This window comes from Mustela nigripes, chromosome 1, assembly GCF_022355385.1.
Source record: "Mustela nigripes isolate SB6536 chromosome 1, MUSNIG.SB6536, whole genome shotgun sequence".
Classification (NCBI taxonomy): Eukaryota; Metazoa; Chordata; class Mammalia; order Carnivora; family Mustelidae; genus Mustela; species Mustela nigripes.
In genome coordinates, this window is record NC_081557.1 from 129,685,477 (window position 1) to 129,704,785 (window position 19,309).

The 19,309-nt window shown below is 38.7% G+C and overlaps 1 protein-coding gene across 8 annotated transcripts in view; it reads right to left on the reverse strand.

Annotated features, from left to right (window-relative positions):
• Positions 1-3,076: 3,076 nt before the first annotated feature.
• Positions 3,077-19,309, reverse strand: part of SH3D19 (SH3 domain containing 19) — a 179,157-nt gene continuing 162,924 nt past the window's right edge. For 7 of the 8 annotated variants that reach the window (XM_059373683.1, XM_059373704.1, XM_059373664.1 and 4 more), the window contains 8 exons: positions 18,310-18,382; positions 17,178-17,308; positions 15,125-15,168; positions 12,648-12,850; positions 12,126-12,178; positions 9,188-9,374; positions 8,695-8,792; positions 3,077-5,011 (listed from right to left, as the gene is read on the reverse strand). In XM_059373683.1, coding sequence (XP_059229666.1) covers positions 4,895-5,011; positions 8,695-8,792; positions 9,188-9,374; positions 12,126-12,178; positions 12,648-12,850; positions 15,125-15,168; positions 17,178-17,308; positions 18,310-18,382 — 906 coding nt within the window. In that variant the 3' untranslated portion in view covers positions 3,077-4,894. The remainder of the gene's footprint in view (positions 5,012-8,694; positions 8,793-9,187; positions 9,375-12,125; positions 12,179-12,647; positions 12,851-15,124; positions 15,169-17,177; positions 17,309-18,309; positions 18,383-19,309) is intronic. The other variant, XM_059373675.1, reaches the window with a different exon arrangement.

The window sequence follows — 19,309 nt, forward strand, 5'->3', positions numbered from 1 at the left end:
GGGCAAAGAAACCGGTTTCTTGAGATGGAATCTACCCCTGCTAAGGATGCTGTGAATATTGTTGAAATGACAGCAAAGTATTTCGAACATTCTGTAAATTTAGTTTGAGAAGACTGACTCAAACTTTGAAAATTATTCTACTGTGGGTAAAATGCTATCAATCAGCATCACATGCCACAGAGAAATTGTTCATGAAAGGAAGAGTCAATTAATGTGGCAAACGTCACTGTTATCCTATTTTAAGAAATTGCCACAACTACCCCACCCTTCGGTAGTCATCACCCTGGTCAATCGGCAGCCATCATTATTGAGGCCAGACCCTCCACCAGCAAAAAGATTATGACTTGACTGGCTGAAAGCTCAGGTATGGTTAGCATTTTTTAGCAACAAAGTATTTTTAAATTTAGGTATATACATTGTTTCTTTTTAAGAACTTAATGCTATTGCACATTTAACAGACTATGGTATAGTGTAAACATAATTTCTATACACACTGGGAAACCAAAAGATTCATTTGACTTGATCTGTTGCGATATACACACTTCATTGCAGTGGTCTGGAAATGAACCTCCAATATTACCAAGCTTTCTCTGTAGAGAGCGTTCTTAGGCAGAGTACTGAATTGAAGGGTTAGTGACATGCTCTGATGCTCTTTGGAAGTACATCTGCCCTTCGGCTGTTGCTACTTGGGATCAGGAGAATACTGTGGTGGGCCTCAGTGGTCCCGGGTCAGGGCTCTATGGAATAAATAAACTTAGATACAACTAAAGAAATAAATGTTGCTGTACTTTTTATTTTAATTGTAAAGAAGAACTAAATAATGCTATTTTGGTATTAAGACTGTCAGCTGATTCCTGTTAAAAGAGGACAGACAACCAACAGGTAATTTTCCTTTCTAAATTTCCTTTCCTTTCTAAATTCTAAAGGAATTTGAATCACTATTTCTCCTGAAAAATATTTCAGTGAGTTATTACCTAATTTGCAATATTTGAAGATAAACAATCCATGGCTTATATGCAATTAAGATTCCTTAAGAAATTCAGACTCTGAAATTTAAATTTATTGGCTTAACAGTACCTGAGTTAATCTATTAGACTACAAAATACTATAACAGTGTTTTGCACTACATGAAAACTTAGGTTTAGGAATTTTTGCTCTTACCAAGAGCACAGCCCATAGAAACACCTTTTCATGATCTGATGTTTCAAGCATTCATAAATTCCCTATTAAGCCAAAAAGGAAACCCCATTAATGGATCAGTTTATGTTTGAGTTTTTAGGTACCATCAATATAAACTGTCTACATAAAATTGAGAAGCCAAGAAGGAATTTTCTTTTTTTCTTGAAGAGAAATAAATTTAAGGCTGTAATTTATTCTCTGCAACTTTTTTTAAAAAAAGATTTTATTTATTTATTTGACAGAGAGAGCTCACAAATAGGCAGAGAGGCAGGCGTAGGGATGTGGGGGTGGGAAGCAGGCTCCCTGCTGAGCAGAGAGCCCAATGTGGGGCTTGATCCCAAGACCCTGAGACCATGACCTGAGCTTAACCCACTGAGCCACCCAGGCGCCCAATTCTTTTTTTTTTTTTAAACTGGTATTTATTTATTATATTCGGTTAGTTTTTGATATAGTGTTCAATGATTCATTAGTTACCCATAACACCCAGGGCTTATCACAACACGTTAGGCAAGTCATTCTAATCATACGTATCATACCTGAGAAGTTATGTATACAAGAAAAACAGATCTACTTATTTAATTGCTAGAGAGAAATGCATCATGTTAGCACAACAAATGGGAAAAGGTACTCATCTGGGAATCGGTAGAGCTAGCTAGGTTTTGCTTTAGGCTCTGCCATACCTGTATGACCTTAGGCAAATCATTTACCCTCTGCAGGTTGAGCTCTGGTGTGCAGACTCTTCTGTGGTTTAACGGGACGAGCTTGCAATTAGGAGAGAGGCCCCTAGATGGTGCTGTTGTTCTGATTTAGGCTTTGTATTTTTTTCCCCTCTAGCCTTACAGTGAAGTAAAAAAGCATAGGTTAGAAAACGATTTCCTCTTAGTTCTGAAAAAATTCACTTTTAAGTATTCAAAACGGCATTGAGTTATGAATCATAAGGCCCATGTGCATCTGGCATTAATTAAAAGGAATTAACCATAAAAAGGAATAAACCATTAATGATTATAATGAATATCTCCTATTATAATTAGCCCAAATATCCATCACTTTCTCTCTAGATATATGTATCTGGCCTAAGAAACTGAATAAAAACCAAAAAATTACCTTTAAGAGTTGATGGATAACAAATACTATAGAAGAGTATTTTGTTTTTCTCAAATGCTAGTTCTAACCAAAAATCTTGACAAATGCACTGATGGTTTTTCCACTATGAATGTTCCAGGCTATATTTAAAACCTGTGATTTCCACAAGCACAACGACAGATACATTGCATTACCCCCCACCCCGCTCAGCTATGTAAACAAGGACATCTTTTTTTAAAAAAAATCTACTTTAAGTATTTCAAAAGGATGAGAATAATGTATTAAATGACTTCTCTAGTTTCAACCCACTAACGACAAAGGATTTGAAGATTGTAGTTTGAGCAGGCTTTGGATGTACACTATCAGATTTCATCTAAAATTATGGAAAGGAAAAGTAATACATTCTTATTTCTCCCCTATGAAATTCACTGAGTATGAAAATTAGGTTCAATCAATACAGAGAATAAGGAGGTACCTATTGAAACCCATCCTGAGCAACATCCTGGCCTCTTGTCAGTTGAGTGGGTAATAAGTGGCAAGCAAAAAAGGTGCCTTGAAGGAGTGAAATGATACAAAACTGAATTTTGTTTCAATAAAAACTTTTGTCAACAAGTTCAAGAGGTTAAGATATTGGATCTTGGTGTATCCAATATAGTACTGCTGTGTGTGAAATCTTTCCATCCAACCAACCAATCTACGAATTATCCAACCAACCAACCAACCAACCGTTTATTGAGCCCTGTATGGTGCAAAGGGCTGGAGACACAAAGGTACCACCTCCATTCTCAAAAAATTCAGTCTAGTATGAGAAAAGGACTTTGAAAAGTTCAGTTCAGTTTATTATAGTGTCAAGTAGATTTACAACTATTGCACTTATCATTCTGCTAACACAAGGCCAAAATTTAAGAGGGATATTTTTCTCCAATAAAGCTAGGCTTTCACGATCTTTGATATATGATGTCACAATTATAGGCAAAAATAATATACCTCATGTCCTATTCCAGACACATCCCCCACTTCCAGCTGTTGTGCACCTTACTGCAAACAAGACTTTACTTGAGACAATACTCTAAGCCATTCATTTCTCATGAAATTACTCTTACGTGAGATTTGACAAGTTTTCTTTATAATGTCCTCTAACCAAAATGTATGAAAAACAGCTCCCATACTCCAAAATCAATAACCATGTAACTGAAAAATGAAGTTCTATCAAAGACAAAGTAAATATCTCCTCCCTTACAGAACCCCACAGGGTGTTCAAATAATTGTTGACAACTGGCTGCCAAACTTTTTGGATAGTGGGAAACAATGACAAAAGCTAAAAAGTGACCAAGCATATGAAACTCTTCTCAAAAATGGAAGAAAACTGGGAGGGCTGTTGGGGAAATGTTTTACATTTCCAATGAAATTCCATTCCATTGATCTGTTTGGAAGATTGTCTTCGACCTATTTGGCTTAAGCCCATAAACTGTAATTGATTCAATCACATAAAGAACCACTTTTATCTTAAGTCTGGAATGCATAACAAATGGATAGCAGGAAAGTGGTTTTTTAATTTACTCTAATAATTTGTGCAGGAATAAACTGGGGACAAAAACCCAAAGAAGTATCAGCCTTGGATCTCCTTCAGTTATTTTTCATTCTGATTATAAGGAAGAAATGAGCTGTGGGGGTTTGGTGTTTTCTGTCTTAATAGTTGCTCTGTATTCTGAGATATATGTGATTCATAATGTACCAGTATAACAAGACACAGGTTTTTATGTATTACTGGGGTAACACAAAGAAAATGAATTTCTCTTTGGGTACCAGTAATTGTCAAAAGAATGATTGCAGATTCAGAAAATGTGCTTTATAATAACCCTGTTAGCATGAAATATATGTGGAAGAAAGAAGGTGTGGCCGGCATGTGGAAGGGTTAGTTGTATTAGCAAGGCATTTCAGGATGGTTTTGGTTCTTTTGACTAAGATACATCAAATTCTAACCCCCTTTAAATCCTTGGACAAAGGGAAAAATACTTAGTAACAAAAGCAGCATTTGATAAGCACGGGCTGATTTACCAAGTGCTTATAAAGGCTCCAGCTAGTTAATAAACTGCCGCACCAGAAGCAAAGATTTGCCCTGGTAATAAGGATAATGGGCTTAAATGGTTAGAACTAATTTGAATGTCAAAAATGAAATTCAGATTACCAACCATGTCCTGACAGTTACAGCACAGAGAATATCAAATTATCAAATGTCCTCTTTTTAAACTAAAGTGAAAAATGAAGAAGCATGGTTAATTTCCTGGTGTTGAGGTCAAGATGTCCAAGTGCAACCTCTGCTCATAAGCCTGCCCATGCCACCACGCCACCTGATGCTTTCCCTGGGGGAAGTGTGTACCTGCCTTGCTGATCCCACCAGACGTCCTCCCTGGTAGGATACCAGGGTGGTTCACAGGTTTCCATGTGCATGTTTCTACTGTGAATGAAAGCGGACTACAGAACTTGGACATATTCTGCTTTCAGAAAATTCTAGTGTACCATGTAGAGCACAGATATTTCAGTTTACAAAAATAGTGCAAAAACGTATCTGATAGTCAAAGTAATAGTTCAAGTGAGTGCTTGTGCCAAAGAACACAGTCATTCTTCACCTTTAGCTGACTTGTAAAAACTGAACGTAGTTTTTGGGAAATATTCCAGATTTTCCCATTAGTTCTCCACTCATCCAGTCATCATCTACAGATTCCAGCTCTGTTATGATGTCTCCAGCCTGTCAGAAGACATAAATTGGAAAGAATGATTATTTTCTGTTGCGAATTAAGTGTGGAAAGCAGCCTCCTTGAAGAGGCATGGTTAATCTTCTCTTGATGTCACTTGCTGATCTTGATCTGCCCAGTGGGTTACATGATGGGCCACGCAGATGATGGAGTCCTCACGACACCCTCTGCTTGTATGCCTCTTCTCAGAGCCCGTTCCTTCACTATTGTCACCCTTACTGCACTTTTATTTTCCCACTTGCATTTTGTGCCCCCCAAATTCACTACTCCTAATCTCAAATTCTTCTTTAAGAACAGTCCTGGATGTCATATATGTTATATATAGATTTTTCATGTAACAATTACTTCCTGAGCACCCAGCATGTGTCAGACCCTGTTCTGAGTATTACGGACACAGAAGGAATAAGGACCTCATTATATTTATTTATTTATTTAAAAAAAGATTTTATTTATTTATTTGACACACAGATCATAAGTAGGCAGAGAGGCAGGCAGAGAGAGAGGAGGAAGCAGGCTCCCTGCTGAGCAGAGAGCCCGATGCGGGGCTCGATCCCGGGACTCTGGGATCATGACCTGAGCCAAAGGCAGAGGCTTTAACCCACTAAACCACCCAGGCACCCCAAGGACCTCATTTTAGAGTAGGGAGGCAAATAAATAAGCTGGCCCAAGAGGACAGAAAGTGGGGTTCACATCTCATTATTTCCAGTCAGGGAACACCCCCCTGAAGGTGACATTTAAGCAGACTTAAAGGTAAGAGAGCCCATGTGTTTACTATAGGTAGTTCTACTCTGTATACTTTAAAGGAATTAACTCGCTTGAACAACACCACAGTCCTAGAGGTTGACACTGTTATTTTGCTGTTTGAGAGAGGTTTTTTTTTTTTAAAGATTTTATCCATTTATTTGACAGACAGAGATCACAAGTAGGCAGAGAGGCAGGCAGAGAGAGGAGGAAGCAGGCTCCCCGCGGAGCAGAGAGCCCGATGTGGGGCTCCATCCCAGGACCCTGGGATCACAACCTGAGCTGAGGGCAGAGGCCTTAACCCACTGAGCCACTCCAGTGCCCCATGAGAGAGATATTTTTATGGACTTCTTCATTTTAAATCTCTCTGAAGCTCAGAGAGATTCAACAGCTTCTCCAGGGTTGCATGTCTAGTTAGTGGTAGGGTCAGGAGTCCAGTCCAGTGTGATTTCAGGGCCAGTGTTGCTAACCATTGGGGAACACGGCCATCACAATTTACAGTGGACTTTTTACTTTTATCATTGCCTTTTCTCAACATCCTGAGCATTTTGTACTGTACAATCATTCTTCCACATAATGGTATCCTCCTTTACCATTTAGTTCATTCCATGCTCCTTTGGTCTAACAATCAAATTTAGATTCATTCCTGTCTTTAAAGAGCTTCTCCCTGACTCAGAACATCTGATTTACCCTCATCAAGTTAGTCAAAGGGACTATGTGTCTTATTCATGCGTGAATTTTAATTCCTCAACAGATGAAGACATCATTTTTGAAATTTTCTCTTGAAACTATTTTGTTCTTTATGGATTCTAACCATTTCTTAGAATCTGGGCTTAAGATTCTTTAATGGTTCAGGATGACCCTGGCTACTTTTAAGAATATCTTTATCAGGCTAAATGCATTTTATTTATAGCACTAGTACACTGCCCTCTGTAAAAATGGTTTGATTTAAGGCCTTTCTTTATGGAAAATGGAAGGGAAAAATGCTGACTATCAAATGTCATTAATTTACTTTACTCTGCCAAAATCTGTAAAAATTCTGGCTGTTCAAAGTTTCTATTATAAATAAGTTCCTTCTGGTTTCTAAATTATAACATAATAGTTAAATGAAACTATTTTTTTTTGGCTCTGGTCTATATGTACATACTATGTCAGTTTTCTGATGGCAAGGAAAATTTCTTTTTCAAAAAAAGTTCTACTAATATTCTGTGAATATTTAATAAAATATTAAAGATTAACAATGAATCCCTTAAGCTTAAAAAAAAAAAAAACTCAGGAACTACCCTGTTTATATTCAGTCATTTGTAAAATGAAGACACCCTATTTTCTGGAGAATACTGTGAATTCTATTATTTACACTGACATAACTTAAACAAAGGCCAACATAACATCCAAAAAGTTTGAATCCAGATTGTTCACTTGCAGTAACATTTTACGTAACAATAAAAAGAATTAACTTTGAGCCACTGATTCCCATGACTGAAAAAGATGAGGGCAACAGTTTCCAAACATTTGGATTTTGAGAACCAAGAAATTAAGGAGGGAAAAAAGGGAACTGATACAAGGTTACCAAATTATAATTCTGCATAATAAATAGTATTTACTCACAGCATTTTATTAGAGAAATGACATTTTAATATGAAAAGAAAGAAATTCCTAGAAGAATGGAAAACTCCATAACAAAATAGGAAAGTTAGCAACTTTCTACTGACTTATCTCCGCATGCCCCTTACTCTACGACTTCCCAGCATCACCTTCATCTCCCTTGTTTTGTTTTTGATAGCTGGTGGGGTACCTACTGGTTTAAGTTTCATCTTCTCCAATCACTCCCTGATGATTTAATTTTTTCTATGGCAACTCTGCCTCTGGCCGAGCATCCGGTGATAGAGAACTTCCCAGCATTGGATGCAGGCTGCTCTGATGGCAACTGAAGGAAACCCACCCTCTTTCCTCTTGGAACAGTCCCAAAGTCCTGTCCTGAGTGCCTTCCTCTGACCATGGTCAGAGGAAATATTCGGTTCCTTACTCTTTAAAAAACAAACAAAAAAGAACAAACAAAAAAGAGGAGGTACTTCTTCGGGAAAGTAAAATTGAATTTTAGGCTGCTAAAAACAAAAACAACACATTTGCAGGGGCACCGGCTGACTGAGTCAGAAGATTGTGCGACTTTTTTTTTTTTTTTTAAGATTTTATTTATTTATTTGACAGAGATCACAAGTAGGCAGAGAGACAGGCTGGCCGGGGTGGGGGGGGGAGCAGGCTCCCCGCTGAAGAGAGAGCCCGATGTGGGACTTGATCCCAGGACCCTGAGATCACGACCTGAGCCGAAGGCAGAGGCTCAACCCACTGAGCCCCCCAGGCGCCCCAGACTGTGCAACTCTTGATCTCAGGGGCGTGAGTTCAAGTGCCACGCTGGGTGTAGAGATGACTTAAATAAATAAATAAATAAGCCTTCGCATAGGAGCATAACCTTTTGGGATAATTTCCCCAAAGTCTAGTCAGTATCTTTGTAGACAAGACTCCAGTGTTTTACGAAGCCTGCTGCCATGGCCAGCTGTGGCAGGAACCATCTGATTCTTCCATTGATTTCGGAGACATGATAGTAGCAGGCTGCAAAGGCCATGGAGAGAATTATCCTTCACTAGGGCTACCAATGAAAATTCCAGTATTGTTGAGCTCAGATGTTACGAGGCCCAGGAATAAGGAATTTGTTTGGGGATTGTGGGGCAGTAAGGTTTTAAGTACTTAAATGCCTTGCTGATAATTTAAATGTGCCTATTCACCTTCTCTAATCCTATCCATTAAAGTTAGGGTCTAAGATCTGTTCATTCCTGACTAATAATCAGTTCTCCACCCAAATGTTCCCCTCTTCACTGGAAGACACTTCAAAATTTAGAGCCATTTAATGCAGTTACAAAAAGATACACATTCTTACCTTGAAAGAAAGTTCATCTTCATTCTCCCCATGGAAATCATACAAGGCTTTGGCCTTCTTCCCCTTCAATGCCAAAGCAGACATACTTTTTGCCTCTGCTGTGAAGACACCAAAAATCCAAATATATAGAGAGAGACACTGGACTAAAACACAAATCAAACATTTCAAGAAGCCCCCCTTCTCATTCCTGGGACAGAATAATTTCAATTAATTCTGTATTTATTTAACTTGCAAAAAGATGATGTTTTCTTACCAGGAATAAAACTAGACAGCATATATTTAGTAGACAAAATTAGCCATTATTAAGTGAAGGCATTTTTGTCTTTATTTTCCCCCCAAAACAAGAGAGTGTGCATACATTTATGAATCACCTCTTTCAAATACAGGCAAGCAAGTTAAACTGAGCATGGCCAGAGGGGAAAGGAGTATCTACCATTTCTAAAGGTCTCAGGCTCCCCTTGGAGAGAAACAGTCATTTCAGCAGTTGCCGTACCTGGGCAGGGCCGCACGAAGACTGCTGGGAAGATCCCCTCCCTGTCCCGCAGTCTGCCCTTGTACCAGTCAGCGTCCACCCGCTCAAGGATCAGGATCCGGTCTCCCCTCCGGAAGGATAAGTCATCACCGGTCTCCGCTGTAAAACTGTGAAGGGCTTCACACCATTCTCCGGAAAGACTAGTATCCTGTTACAAACCACAGGTTTGGTAAGAAATGGGAGATTTTATTTGACGTTGATTCCTACAAAGCTTAAAAAAGTAGTGGGGGAAAGAAAAAAGAAGAAAAGGTAAGGGCTCAAAGATTTCAAAGCCTGAAGGCTTCTTTACATCACCCAAGACTTTATGTTTTCTACCAACTTTCAGAAATAAAAGCTTCCAATAACTTTTTTCTTAAAATAGAATTCCAAATGACAGATATGATGAGATTTGCAGCTTTTTAGCTTTTAAGGTATACATACAATGCTTAAGCAAAACCTTTTTTCTAATTGAGATTTTTTTAAAAATTTTATTCATTTATTTGACACACACACACAGAGAAATCACAAGTAGGCAGAGAGGCAGGCAGAGAGAGGAAGGGAAGCAGGTTCCCTGCTGAGCAGAGAGCCGGATGCAGGACTTGATCCCAGGATCCTGAGATCATGACCTGAGCCGAAGGCAAAGGCTTAACCCACTGAGCCATCCAGGCACTGTCTAATTGTGATCTTAAAATAACATCTGTAACATGAGTTACATTAAAAACATTAGGTAACAGGGGCGCTTGTTACCTAATGGGTGGCTCAGTGGGTTAAGCCGCTGCCTTCGGATCAGGTAATGATCTCAGGGTTCTGGGATCGAGTCCCACATCGGGCTCTCTGCTTGGCGGGGAGCCTGCTTCCCTCTCTCTCTCTCTGTCAGCCTCTCTACCTACCTGTGATCTCTCTCTGTCAAATAAATAAAATCTTAAAAAAAAAAAACATTAGGTAACAGCATATGGTGTTTACATATAGTATTTATGATGCTTTGAAAAAATTCTGGTGAAGCATATAAATTTCAGTAAAGCTCTTCTTTACCTAAATTAGGAAGGCTCAGAATGGGCACTCTGTTAATTCCAGATCTTGATCTGATTCAGAGGCTATCAGATTCCATCACATGGGACTTCATTCTTCACACTTTTAATTTTACGAGGTATATAGTTAGCTTTAAGGCTGGCGCGGTAATGACCCAAACATGGTCGGCTAGTATGAGGAAACACTCCAACAAGAATGCTTTTACCTCACACCCAACAGAGGAAGGTTTTGCTCTGTCAAAACGTGTCTCTGCCAAGTCAGGATGGGAACCCCATGTTCGAGGAGCTCAAGCAGGGAGAAGAGGAAAATGCGAAGGCAAAGGCTTGGAGGCAGACAGGCCTGGGTTCTAGAACCGAGCCTCAGATTCATGTTAGTGCTGCTCGGTGGTGTTGTGAGGACGGAATGAGGTAATGCAGGTTGCACGCTGGACACAGCGCCTAGCATAGCTGAAGTTTGCCACAACTGATGGGTTACTATACAAAAACAAAAATATAAGCAAACAAACCCCCTCTTTTTCCTGAACTTGAGTAACCCATCTTCAAGAATGGCACTTTTAACCCCCAAGAAATGCAGGCAACTAATGTGAACATTTCCTTCTGGAGAACTGTAGTCACTCACCATCCTTCCTGTTTGACTTTATCAGTGAACGGGGATCAAAGAATTTAGAGGTATACAGCCCAATTACCAGTGACGTTTTGATAAACAATGACGGAGCCCAATTACCAGTGACGTTTTGATAAACAATGACCCCATCAGGCTCACTCTTCTAAAATATGTCATAAAAACAATGGCAATCACCCACATTCCTATTCCATTTAAACACTCTAAAGTCACATTATATAGCATAACATTTTTAATATTTTTTCTTTTTTCCACTATAAAAATAATAAAATGTTCCCAAACATTTGGCAAGTTAGAAAATGTATGAAGTTGGGGAAAAAACACTACCCCTTACAGCAACTTAAGTATATTTTCTTCTAGTCTTTTTATGCTAGATATTCAATTTCCCTATGTTTTTCTCCCATGACATTTACTTTATAAGTCTAGTATTCATGGTCTCAGAACATCCTCCAAATAATGGAGGTTATATTTTATATATATATATTATATAAATATTAAATACATATATAAATTATATGTATTTTCTATATATATAATTTAGGTTGCTTCTAATTTTTTTCTATTATACAAATACCACCATGACCATCTTTGTGAAGAAAACCTTTTTTTTTCCTCCTTGGGGGGTGGGGAAGCAAGGGGAAGGACAAAGGGAAAGGGAGAGAACCTCCAGCAAACTCTGTGCTGAGCATGGAGCCCCACGTGGGGTTCAATCCCACGACCCTGAGAACACAACCTGAGTTGAAACCAAGAATCAGATGCTCAACCAAGATACCCAGGCGCCCTTTAAAATTTTTTTTAGTATCAGTCACTTATGCTATATCTTTTATGAATATTCTAATCATGTCTCTTTGTTTTTATAAAAAAATTTGCACATCTTTTAAAAAAAATATTTATTTACTTGACAGAGAGAGACAGCAAGAAAGGGAACACAAGCAGGGGGAGTGGGAGAGGGAGCAGCAGGCTTCCTGCTGAGCAGGGAGCCCAATGCGGGGCTTGATCCCAGGACCTGGGATCATGACCTGACCTAAGCCAAAAGCAGACACTTAATGACTGGGTCACCTAGGCACCCTGTTTGCATGTCTTCCTAACCCATCTTTATGAGCTCTATTATACAGAATAAAGATAGTAACCTTCTAACCATTTATTTCAAACATTTGCTCTGTGAATTGAAAAATGGTTTATAACATTTTTTTCTTGGTAATTATGATTTTAATATTCCTCCCAGAGTTGAAAGCAGTTTTCACTACAGTTGCCTATTCAAGCAGCCTACCTGAGAATTTGCACCAGAATCTTCTTTTTTGGTCTTGGGTGGTACCTTTGTGCCTATGTTTAAGGAAAAAAAAAAAAGTTAAAACTTTAGATGTTGCTATTGGAAATGCAATAGATGTTGGAGAAAAACCACAGAGAGAGAATAAAAATTCTGGGACTCTAGATCAGTTTCTTCATGTCCTGGTTAACTCTGACCAGTACCATCCTCTCTGGCCTTGTTTTCTTTACTGAGAAGTGGAGGATACACACTAGTTATACTAGATAGTCTACTTCTGTTTCATAGTCTATGATTCTTTACAATTTCTGATATGAAGCAATTGCTAATTACCTAAAACACCAATGCCAGATCCTTGAGAGATTACCACAATAATGGCTATCCCAATAATGATTATTCTCATTTAAAAATAATTTTTCTTTCTACTTTAAAAAATATAAATTATTAAGCAGCTCAAGAATTATCCTATTATTTGGTTTAGCTGAATTAGGATAGAACATAATAAAAACACATATTCTCCATACTCACTGAAAACATTTGTTCCAGAGATGGGATGGTCCTCCACAAGTTCTACAAAATTAAGGGGAAAAATCCCAATTCTGTCTCGAAGTTCTCCTCTGGCCCATTCTTCACTCACATACTCTTTAAGAATAATAATTTCTCCCTCTGAGAAGCTTAACTCATCCTTCTGGTCTCCAATATATTCAAACCGAGCGACACATCTTGGGCCCCTGAACAAAGAAGATCATGCTGTGGGTTAACCTAGAGAGTACTAACTTTCAAAATGCCTTAAAACTTTCACTCGGTCTTTCAATAAACACGTATTCTGTGTTTATTGTGGAACAAGATACACGAGGCATAATTTAAAAATTCCTGTGGAAAAGAGTAAGCTATATTTCTAAATGATAGTCCTTACTTTCTGGATATGAACCTATACTCTCAAAAAGTCAGGGTCACAGAGTACATGTAGAATTCCAAACAAGGGTCGGGGGGGGGCGGTCACTCTACACTGGTCACCTTTTGGTCCCCTTTACTTCATTGCATGCTTGTGTATGCCTGGGCCACAGTAATCTACGGCTGAATCCAAACCCTCTCAATCGGAGAGGGTTTAGGAGCTGAGTTTAGGAGCGCCCACCCTGAGAATCTTGGGGCAAGACACAGAACTTCCGCGGCAGAAGGCAATGGGCAGCAGCTGGGCAGAGGAGACCGCAACACGTGGTGACTCATCCGTGAGTTGTCTATGGGGATACGTGGTCTTCACAACCAGGAAGTTGGAAGAAAACAGAAACTGGGCAAATTGTAACAAACGTAAACTTAATGTGGTTTCTTTAAAAGATGATTTCTGTAATCACCTTTAAAAAGGCTTCACTTCTGAGAATAAGAACAATCCTTCAATGATTTACAATTGTGACTAAAAACAAGGTAAAAGTAAAGATAAAACAGTGTCTCCGGAAGGCACGGTTTAATACCAAACCTTCGATAAGGCTTCAGAAAGGAAGTCTCAGTCGGAGACTCAGAAGCAACAGTCACAGGAGACACAACTGCCTGAGGAGACAAGGTCGGTCTCGGCACCAATCAAAGTCTGATTTAAGTCCGGTCAATGGACCAACGGCTGCGAAAGCCCACTTTAAATTCAACCTGCTGACACAGTAAACACTGCTTAGAAATAGGAGACAAATTGAACCGAGATAGAATTCAACTATTGTGACATCAGAAGTTTTCTTATTTGTGGTAACCTTTGCATTTATTTTCTGAAGTCCTTGGGGAGCATCTCCTTATGTCTGACCTATTCAAAGACAGGTTTACAGTCTTCAGCAGGTAGTGAATTCTACTAATTTGCTCCTCTACTGGAATATAAAGTTGCAGTATGGCAGTGTTTTAAATCACAAAGGAGTTACGGTGGTGCGTAAAAGGGTATATAAATTCACGGAAAGGTCTTTAGGCATAAAGGCAGACCCCTCCACCTTAACTCTTCCTTTACTTGCTTCTCATTCCTCTTAAAAACAAAACAATATAAAATGCCTAGCAGTTTTTGTGGGGTTCCTATTTCTATAAGGTTAAAATATTTTCAGTGACTAAAATATCTGAATAGTCTGTTGGTAGACAGACAGAAGGCCCAAACAAAATGCAATGATAACGAACCTGTCTCTGCTCGAACTCAGGCCAGGCTGTGTGTGAAAAGCTGCAGGAGTTAGTCTGTGGCTGTCTGCCTGTCCTGCATGACATGGAGCATTGCTCCTGCCAGCTTCTATCGGCATGTCGCATTTATCAGAATTTTAATCGACTATAGCTTTTTATTTTTATTTATTCATTTATTTTAAAAAATATTTTATTTATTTATTTGAGAGAGAATGAGAGAGAGAGAAAGCATGAGAAGCAGCAGGTCAGGGGGAGCCTGAGCAGAAGCCGAGCAGGGAGCCTGATGCGGGGCTAGAACCCCTGACTCCAGGATCATGGCCTGAGCCAAAGATTGTCGTCCAACCAACTAAGCCACCCAGGCACCTATTATTCACTTATTTTCTAAAAAGATTTTATTTCTGGGGCGCCTGGGTGGCTCAGTGGGTTAAAGCCTCTGCCTTCGGCTCGGGTCATGATCCCAGGGTCCTGGGATCGAGCCCCACATCAGGCTCTCTGCTCGGCAGGGGGCCTGCTTCCTCCTCTCTGCCTGCCTCTCTGCCTACTTGTGATCTTTGTCTGTCAAATAAATAAAATCTAAAAAAAAAAAAAAAAGATTTTATTTCTAAGTGATCTTTACACCCAACATGGGGCTTGAACTTACAACCCTGAGATCAAGAGTCACATGCTTTTCCAACTGAGCCAGCCAGGCACCCCACTCCCCCCACCACTAAGGCTTTTTAAACAAGTTAAGTTTTCCTCATCATTACAAAGACACACGGAGAAGGTGAATAATCACACATGTGAAGTGTTTAAAGTTTGGTAATTCTTTATGACATAAATGCATGCCTCCTTTGCATTTTGTGCAAAAGAACACAAATCAAACTTACTTAACAGATTCTCTTTTCCCATTTCCTCCTTCTGGAACATCAACCTGTAAAGACAACGTCAAGGCAACAATTTTATGTTTTCAAATTTTAGTAAGATAAATGTAAGCCTCGGTAATTAGGAAATATGTGACTAAAATGAGCCAATTTACATAGGTATTAAGCGGATGAAGTTGTACCACAGGTGCTAAAAGGTAAGAAAACCAGAATTGAGGTTTTGAAAAAACATATGTAACCTGTCTTTCTGCAGTAGCCTTTTTTTGAATCGCCAATCAATCCTCTTTCTTGCTGGAATAAGCACACTGATACTGCTCTACAATGGACTCCATTTTCTCTCTCCCACATCCTCTAAGTCGAAAGCTTCAGATGAGGAGGACTGAAGACGGAAACTACAAGCACTCAGGCACCAGCCTGCCTATTTCAAAGCGTTAGTAGAATTCTGCCATACTTTCCTGACCCCCAAATAAAAATTTTAATCAAACTCGCGGATTCTCTCTCTTTTCCCCACTCTGGACCATTTTCTTTTCCTTCAGTGTGAGTGGGGAAGGAAGTAAGGAGTGAGGACTCAGTGAGCGTCTATTAAATGGCAGGCACTTTACAGAATACCTTATTTTCAAGGCTCAGTAGAGCGGGGTTGTCATAAAATATTTGACCATAATGCACTACGCCTGAAAGCTACATTAAGGTTTTCAGGTTTATTTGAAATAAATCAGCACCCTTCCCGATCAATTCTGAAAGTTCAAAAACAATTTTTTAAACTAGGAGGCTTCGAAGTGGCACTTATACCAATAAAGTGGCAGATTCGGTGTGACTGATTTCACTGTGGTTACTGGGCTTTTTAAAGTACTGCCATATTGGGCAGAAGAAAAATAAGGAAGAGTGCTAAAACAAACATTATTCTTAATATTAATTTAGAGAGAGTGGTAAAGATTTCTCTAAAGAGTCAGGGCATATAGAGATACCTATCTGTCTATAAATACACTGCACAATTTTTAAGACCCTCATTTTGGAATTCAAGAGACTCAAACTCATTTATCTTTGAAAAATACAGTTTTTTTTAAAAAAGATTTTATTTACTCATTTGACAGAGAGAGATACACTCAGAGAGAGAATGAGCAGAGGGCGAAGCAGGCTCCCCAATGAGCCAGGAGCCTGACATGGGGCTCGATCCCAGGACTCCGGGATCATGACCTGAGCTGAAGGCAGACTTTAATCATCTGAACCACCCAGTTGCCCCAGGTTTTCTGTTGTTTTTGTTTGTCTTGTTTCCTAGGTTTCTGATGTAATGGAAAATCCTTGGCTTTTTCCCCTTCAAATAAGCTGTTAATGCTCAACGACTTAAGCTAGCTTTATTGATATCTTCCGGTATCAGTAAGTTATATTAGGGACTGAGTCATACTCTTCCTATTGACATAAATGTTCAAGTGGCATTCTGATTTTCTGTACATGTTTCACAGACATGAGGGCTCTACAATATGGACTCACATATTGCAGGCTGGGAGGGTATCAAAAATTCCGATACTTTAACGTTTCCCAATCAGATTTGAAGTTATTATGTGAAAAACCATGAATGGACCACTACCTCTAATTAAAGTACTTTAGTAACCCCAAACCTTTTTTTTTATTTTTTTAAGATGAAAATAAATGGGAATGGAAAGAATAAAAGAAACCAAAATTGATATGTAGTCCAAAGAAAGTAAGTGGCACCATAACCTCAGGGAAAATTCCTCTGGGACTATCTGGTACCATTTAACTGTTGTTTACTAAAGTATCGTTTAGTGCCTACCCACCCCTCCAAGTTGGTTTGCCTGTTGACCTGCAGTCATTTCCCACCTTCGGATTTCAGACAGCACTGAGGCATTCAGTTGTACACGCCACATAATATAGTAATAATTAATCATTATCTAGTTAAAATTTTATTTTTCGAATTTTCCAAATACCAGATGCATCAATGTTAGAACAGGAACAAGAATGTAAGAATCTAGGCTTCCGTCTTTTTCCAAACTGCAAGTTACACAGAATATATGACAAATTTAAATAAGCATTACCCACTTACCATTACTCTGACGTAGTTGGCAGGAAATATGCCAGTCTGGTTTCTACATCTCCCTCTATACCAATCTGGGTCTATTTTTTCCAGAAGATAAACAATTTCTCCAGAAGTGAGGTGCAAGTCATCAGCTTGCTCTGTAACATAAAATTATAATTACGTATATGATGAATTCTCTTGGTTGCAGATTTGATTAAAGCAGAGCACAAAGTAACATTTACTTCTGTCCACTGAGGCAGTATGTTCCAGTGATTCTGAGAACAGATTAGTTCAATCAAATTGACTTAAAAATATATTCTTTTTTGGGGGGGGGATATTGTTATTATGAGCTTCCTCTTTAAAGACCAAATTAGATGCATTTACCATGCATTGATTGATAGGAAATGGTTAAAAAAAAATACTGTGCTGGCCAACGGTTCCTACAGGGCCAATATAAACGTTTGCTGAATACATATTGAACAATGAAAGATTTTATAGACATAGTATAATATTCTTATTATTCTCAATCATGCTTAAAAATCATTTTAATCTCAAAATATTAACTAAGGGACTACTACAGCTCTTTAGCAAGCAAATGTACTCACACTAAAATAAAGATCAGTCTACCAAGCAGATCAGAAGAGATGTTAAATAAATCAGGAGTTTATTTGTAGTCCTGTAATCTTAGATATAAAAGGTATCTAAAAATTTATTACAAAAATGTGTATTTTCATCTTGCAAATAATAGCTAAGCTATGTGTGCAAATTTTGCAACTGTTAGGAGAAAATCATTTCACTTATTAAATTAGAACTAATCTCATTATAATTGCTAATTGGTATGCACTGTTTTTAAAGAGTTAAAAGTTTGCAGTTGGTAGGCAATTTGCTATCTGTTCATTGTAAGGAACCCTCCCTCCTTTCTGCCTCCCCTCACTCTCTCTCTCACAGGGAGTTTCAAAGGCAAGGGAATGCAGCTAAGCTCTCTGGAATGGTTGGGTCCAATCGACCCTTTCTTGAAGGCAGGGAGATAGATAAAATGACCTTTCCAATTCAGAACTCCACTGGTACAGAATATGAAGATGTCCTTGAGAGGTTAGTTCAGGGAAGATGGCTGCCTGGCGATCCTAAGGCTCTAGCACCTGATTACTCATGTGCTTACCTGCTGGAAAATCATGAAGAACAACAGCATGAGGGGCACTACTGTCAACAGGCTTCTGGGCATGGTTCGGATCCTGAGGGAGAAAACAGGGCTGTGGATGAAGTGTGCAGGATGGATGCTGGATTTGCCAGTCACTCTGAGACCATTTTTTTTTCTCATTAGAATCCTCCTGACACAATTACATTCTGAGTACAAGATGCAAACCACACAGCTGAGCCAAACAAGGGAATCATTATCAAGTTGAAAAGGCATGTGTCCTTGCCAAGGGAGATGAGAAATCACTCAACTGTAATATCCCCCAGCACTTTTTTGAAACCAAGAGAGTAAAATAAAAGGGAATTAACTTTTTATCATTATTATTATTATTTTTTAAACTAGTACCATTCTCTTCCGAAGTAGTGGTTTTTGATCTGTGCACCTTGCCAAGGTCGTTTTTTCCTTAAATTACGATCAGTACTAAATTTCAACAGAGCCTTAAAAGTTGAATCTTCATTAAAATGGAAAAAGAAGAAAGCTCTGCAATTTATGCTCTTGCCTTTCATAATGAAAAGAGCTAATGACTTCCACACAAGTATAATTCACAAAAAGTAAAATCTATTTCATTTATTATCACTTAACAGAATGCTTTCTCTAATTTGAAGGCCAACAACACTACTTCCCATGCCTCGTCTGGATTTTCTATTTAATCTAAATGGTTTATTCAACAATAATTTTAAGTAAATTAGCAAAGAGAATTCAACACTCTCTACTCATGTAGCCAACTTCCTAGATTGGCTAGGGGAGAAGGTAAAGTTGAAGAGTGACATTTTCTCATTGGCAAGCAGTTGCTACTCTTAGTTTAACACGAATTAGTTATCATCATCATCATCTAATCTGACTAAAAGATATTATTTGGAGTTATAACTTCAAACTCTTCAATACTCACAAACTTGTGAACTGAATGTAGATTATCTCATCTTTCAATCAAAATACCTCCCCCCCGAGGCATGCTATATTCTCT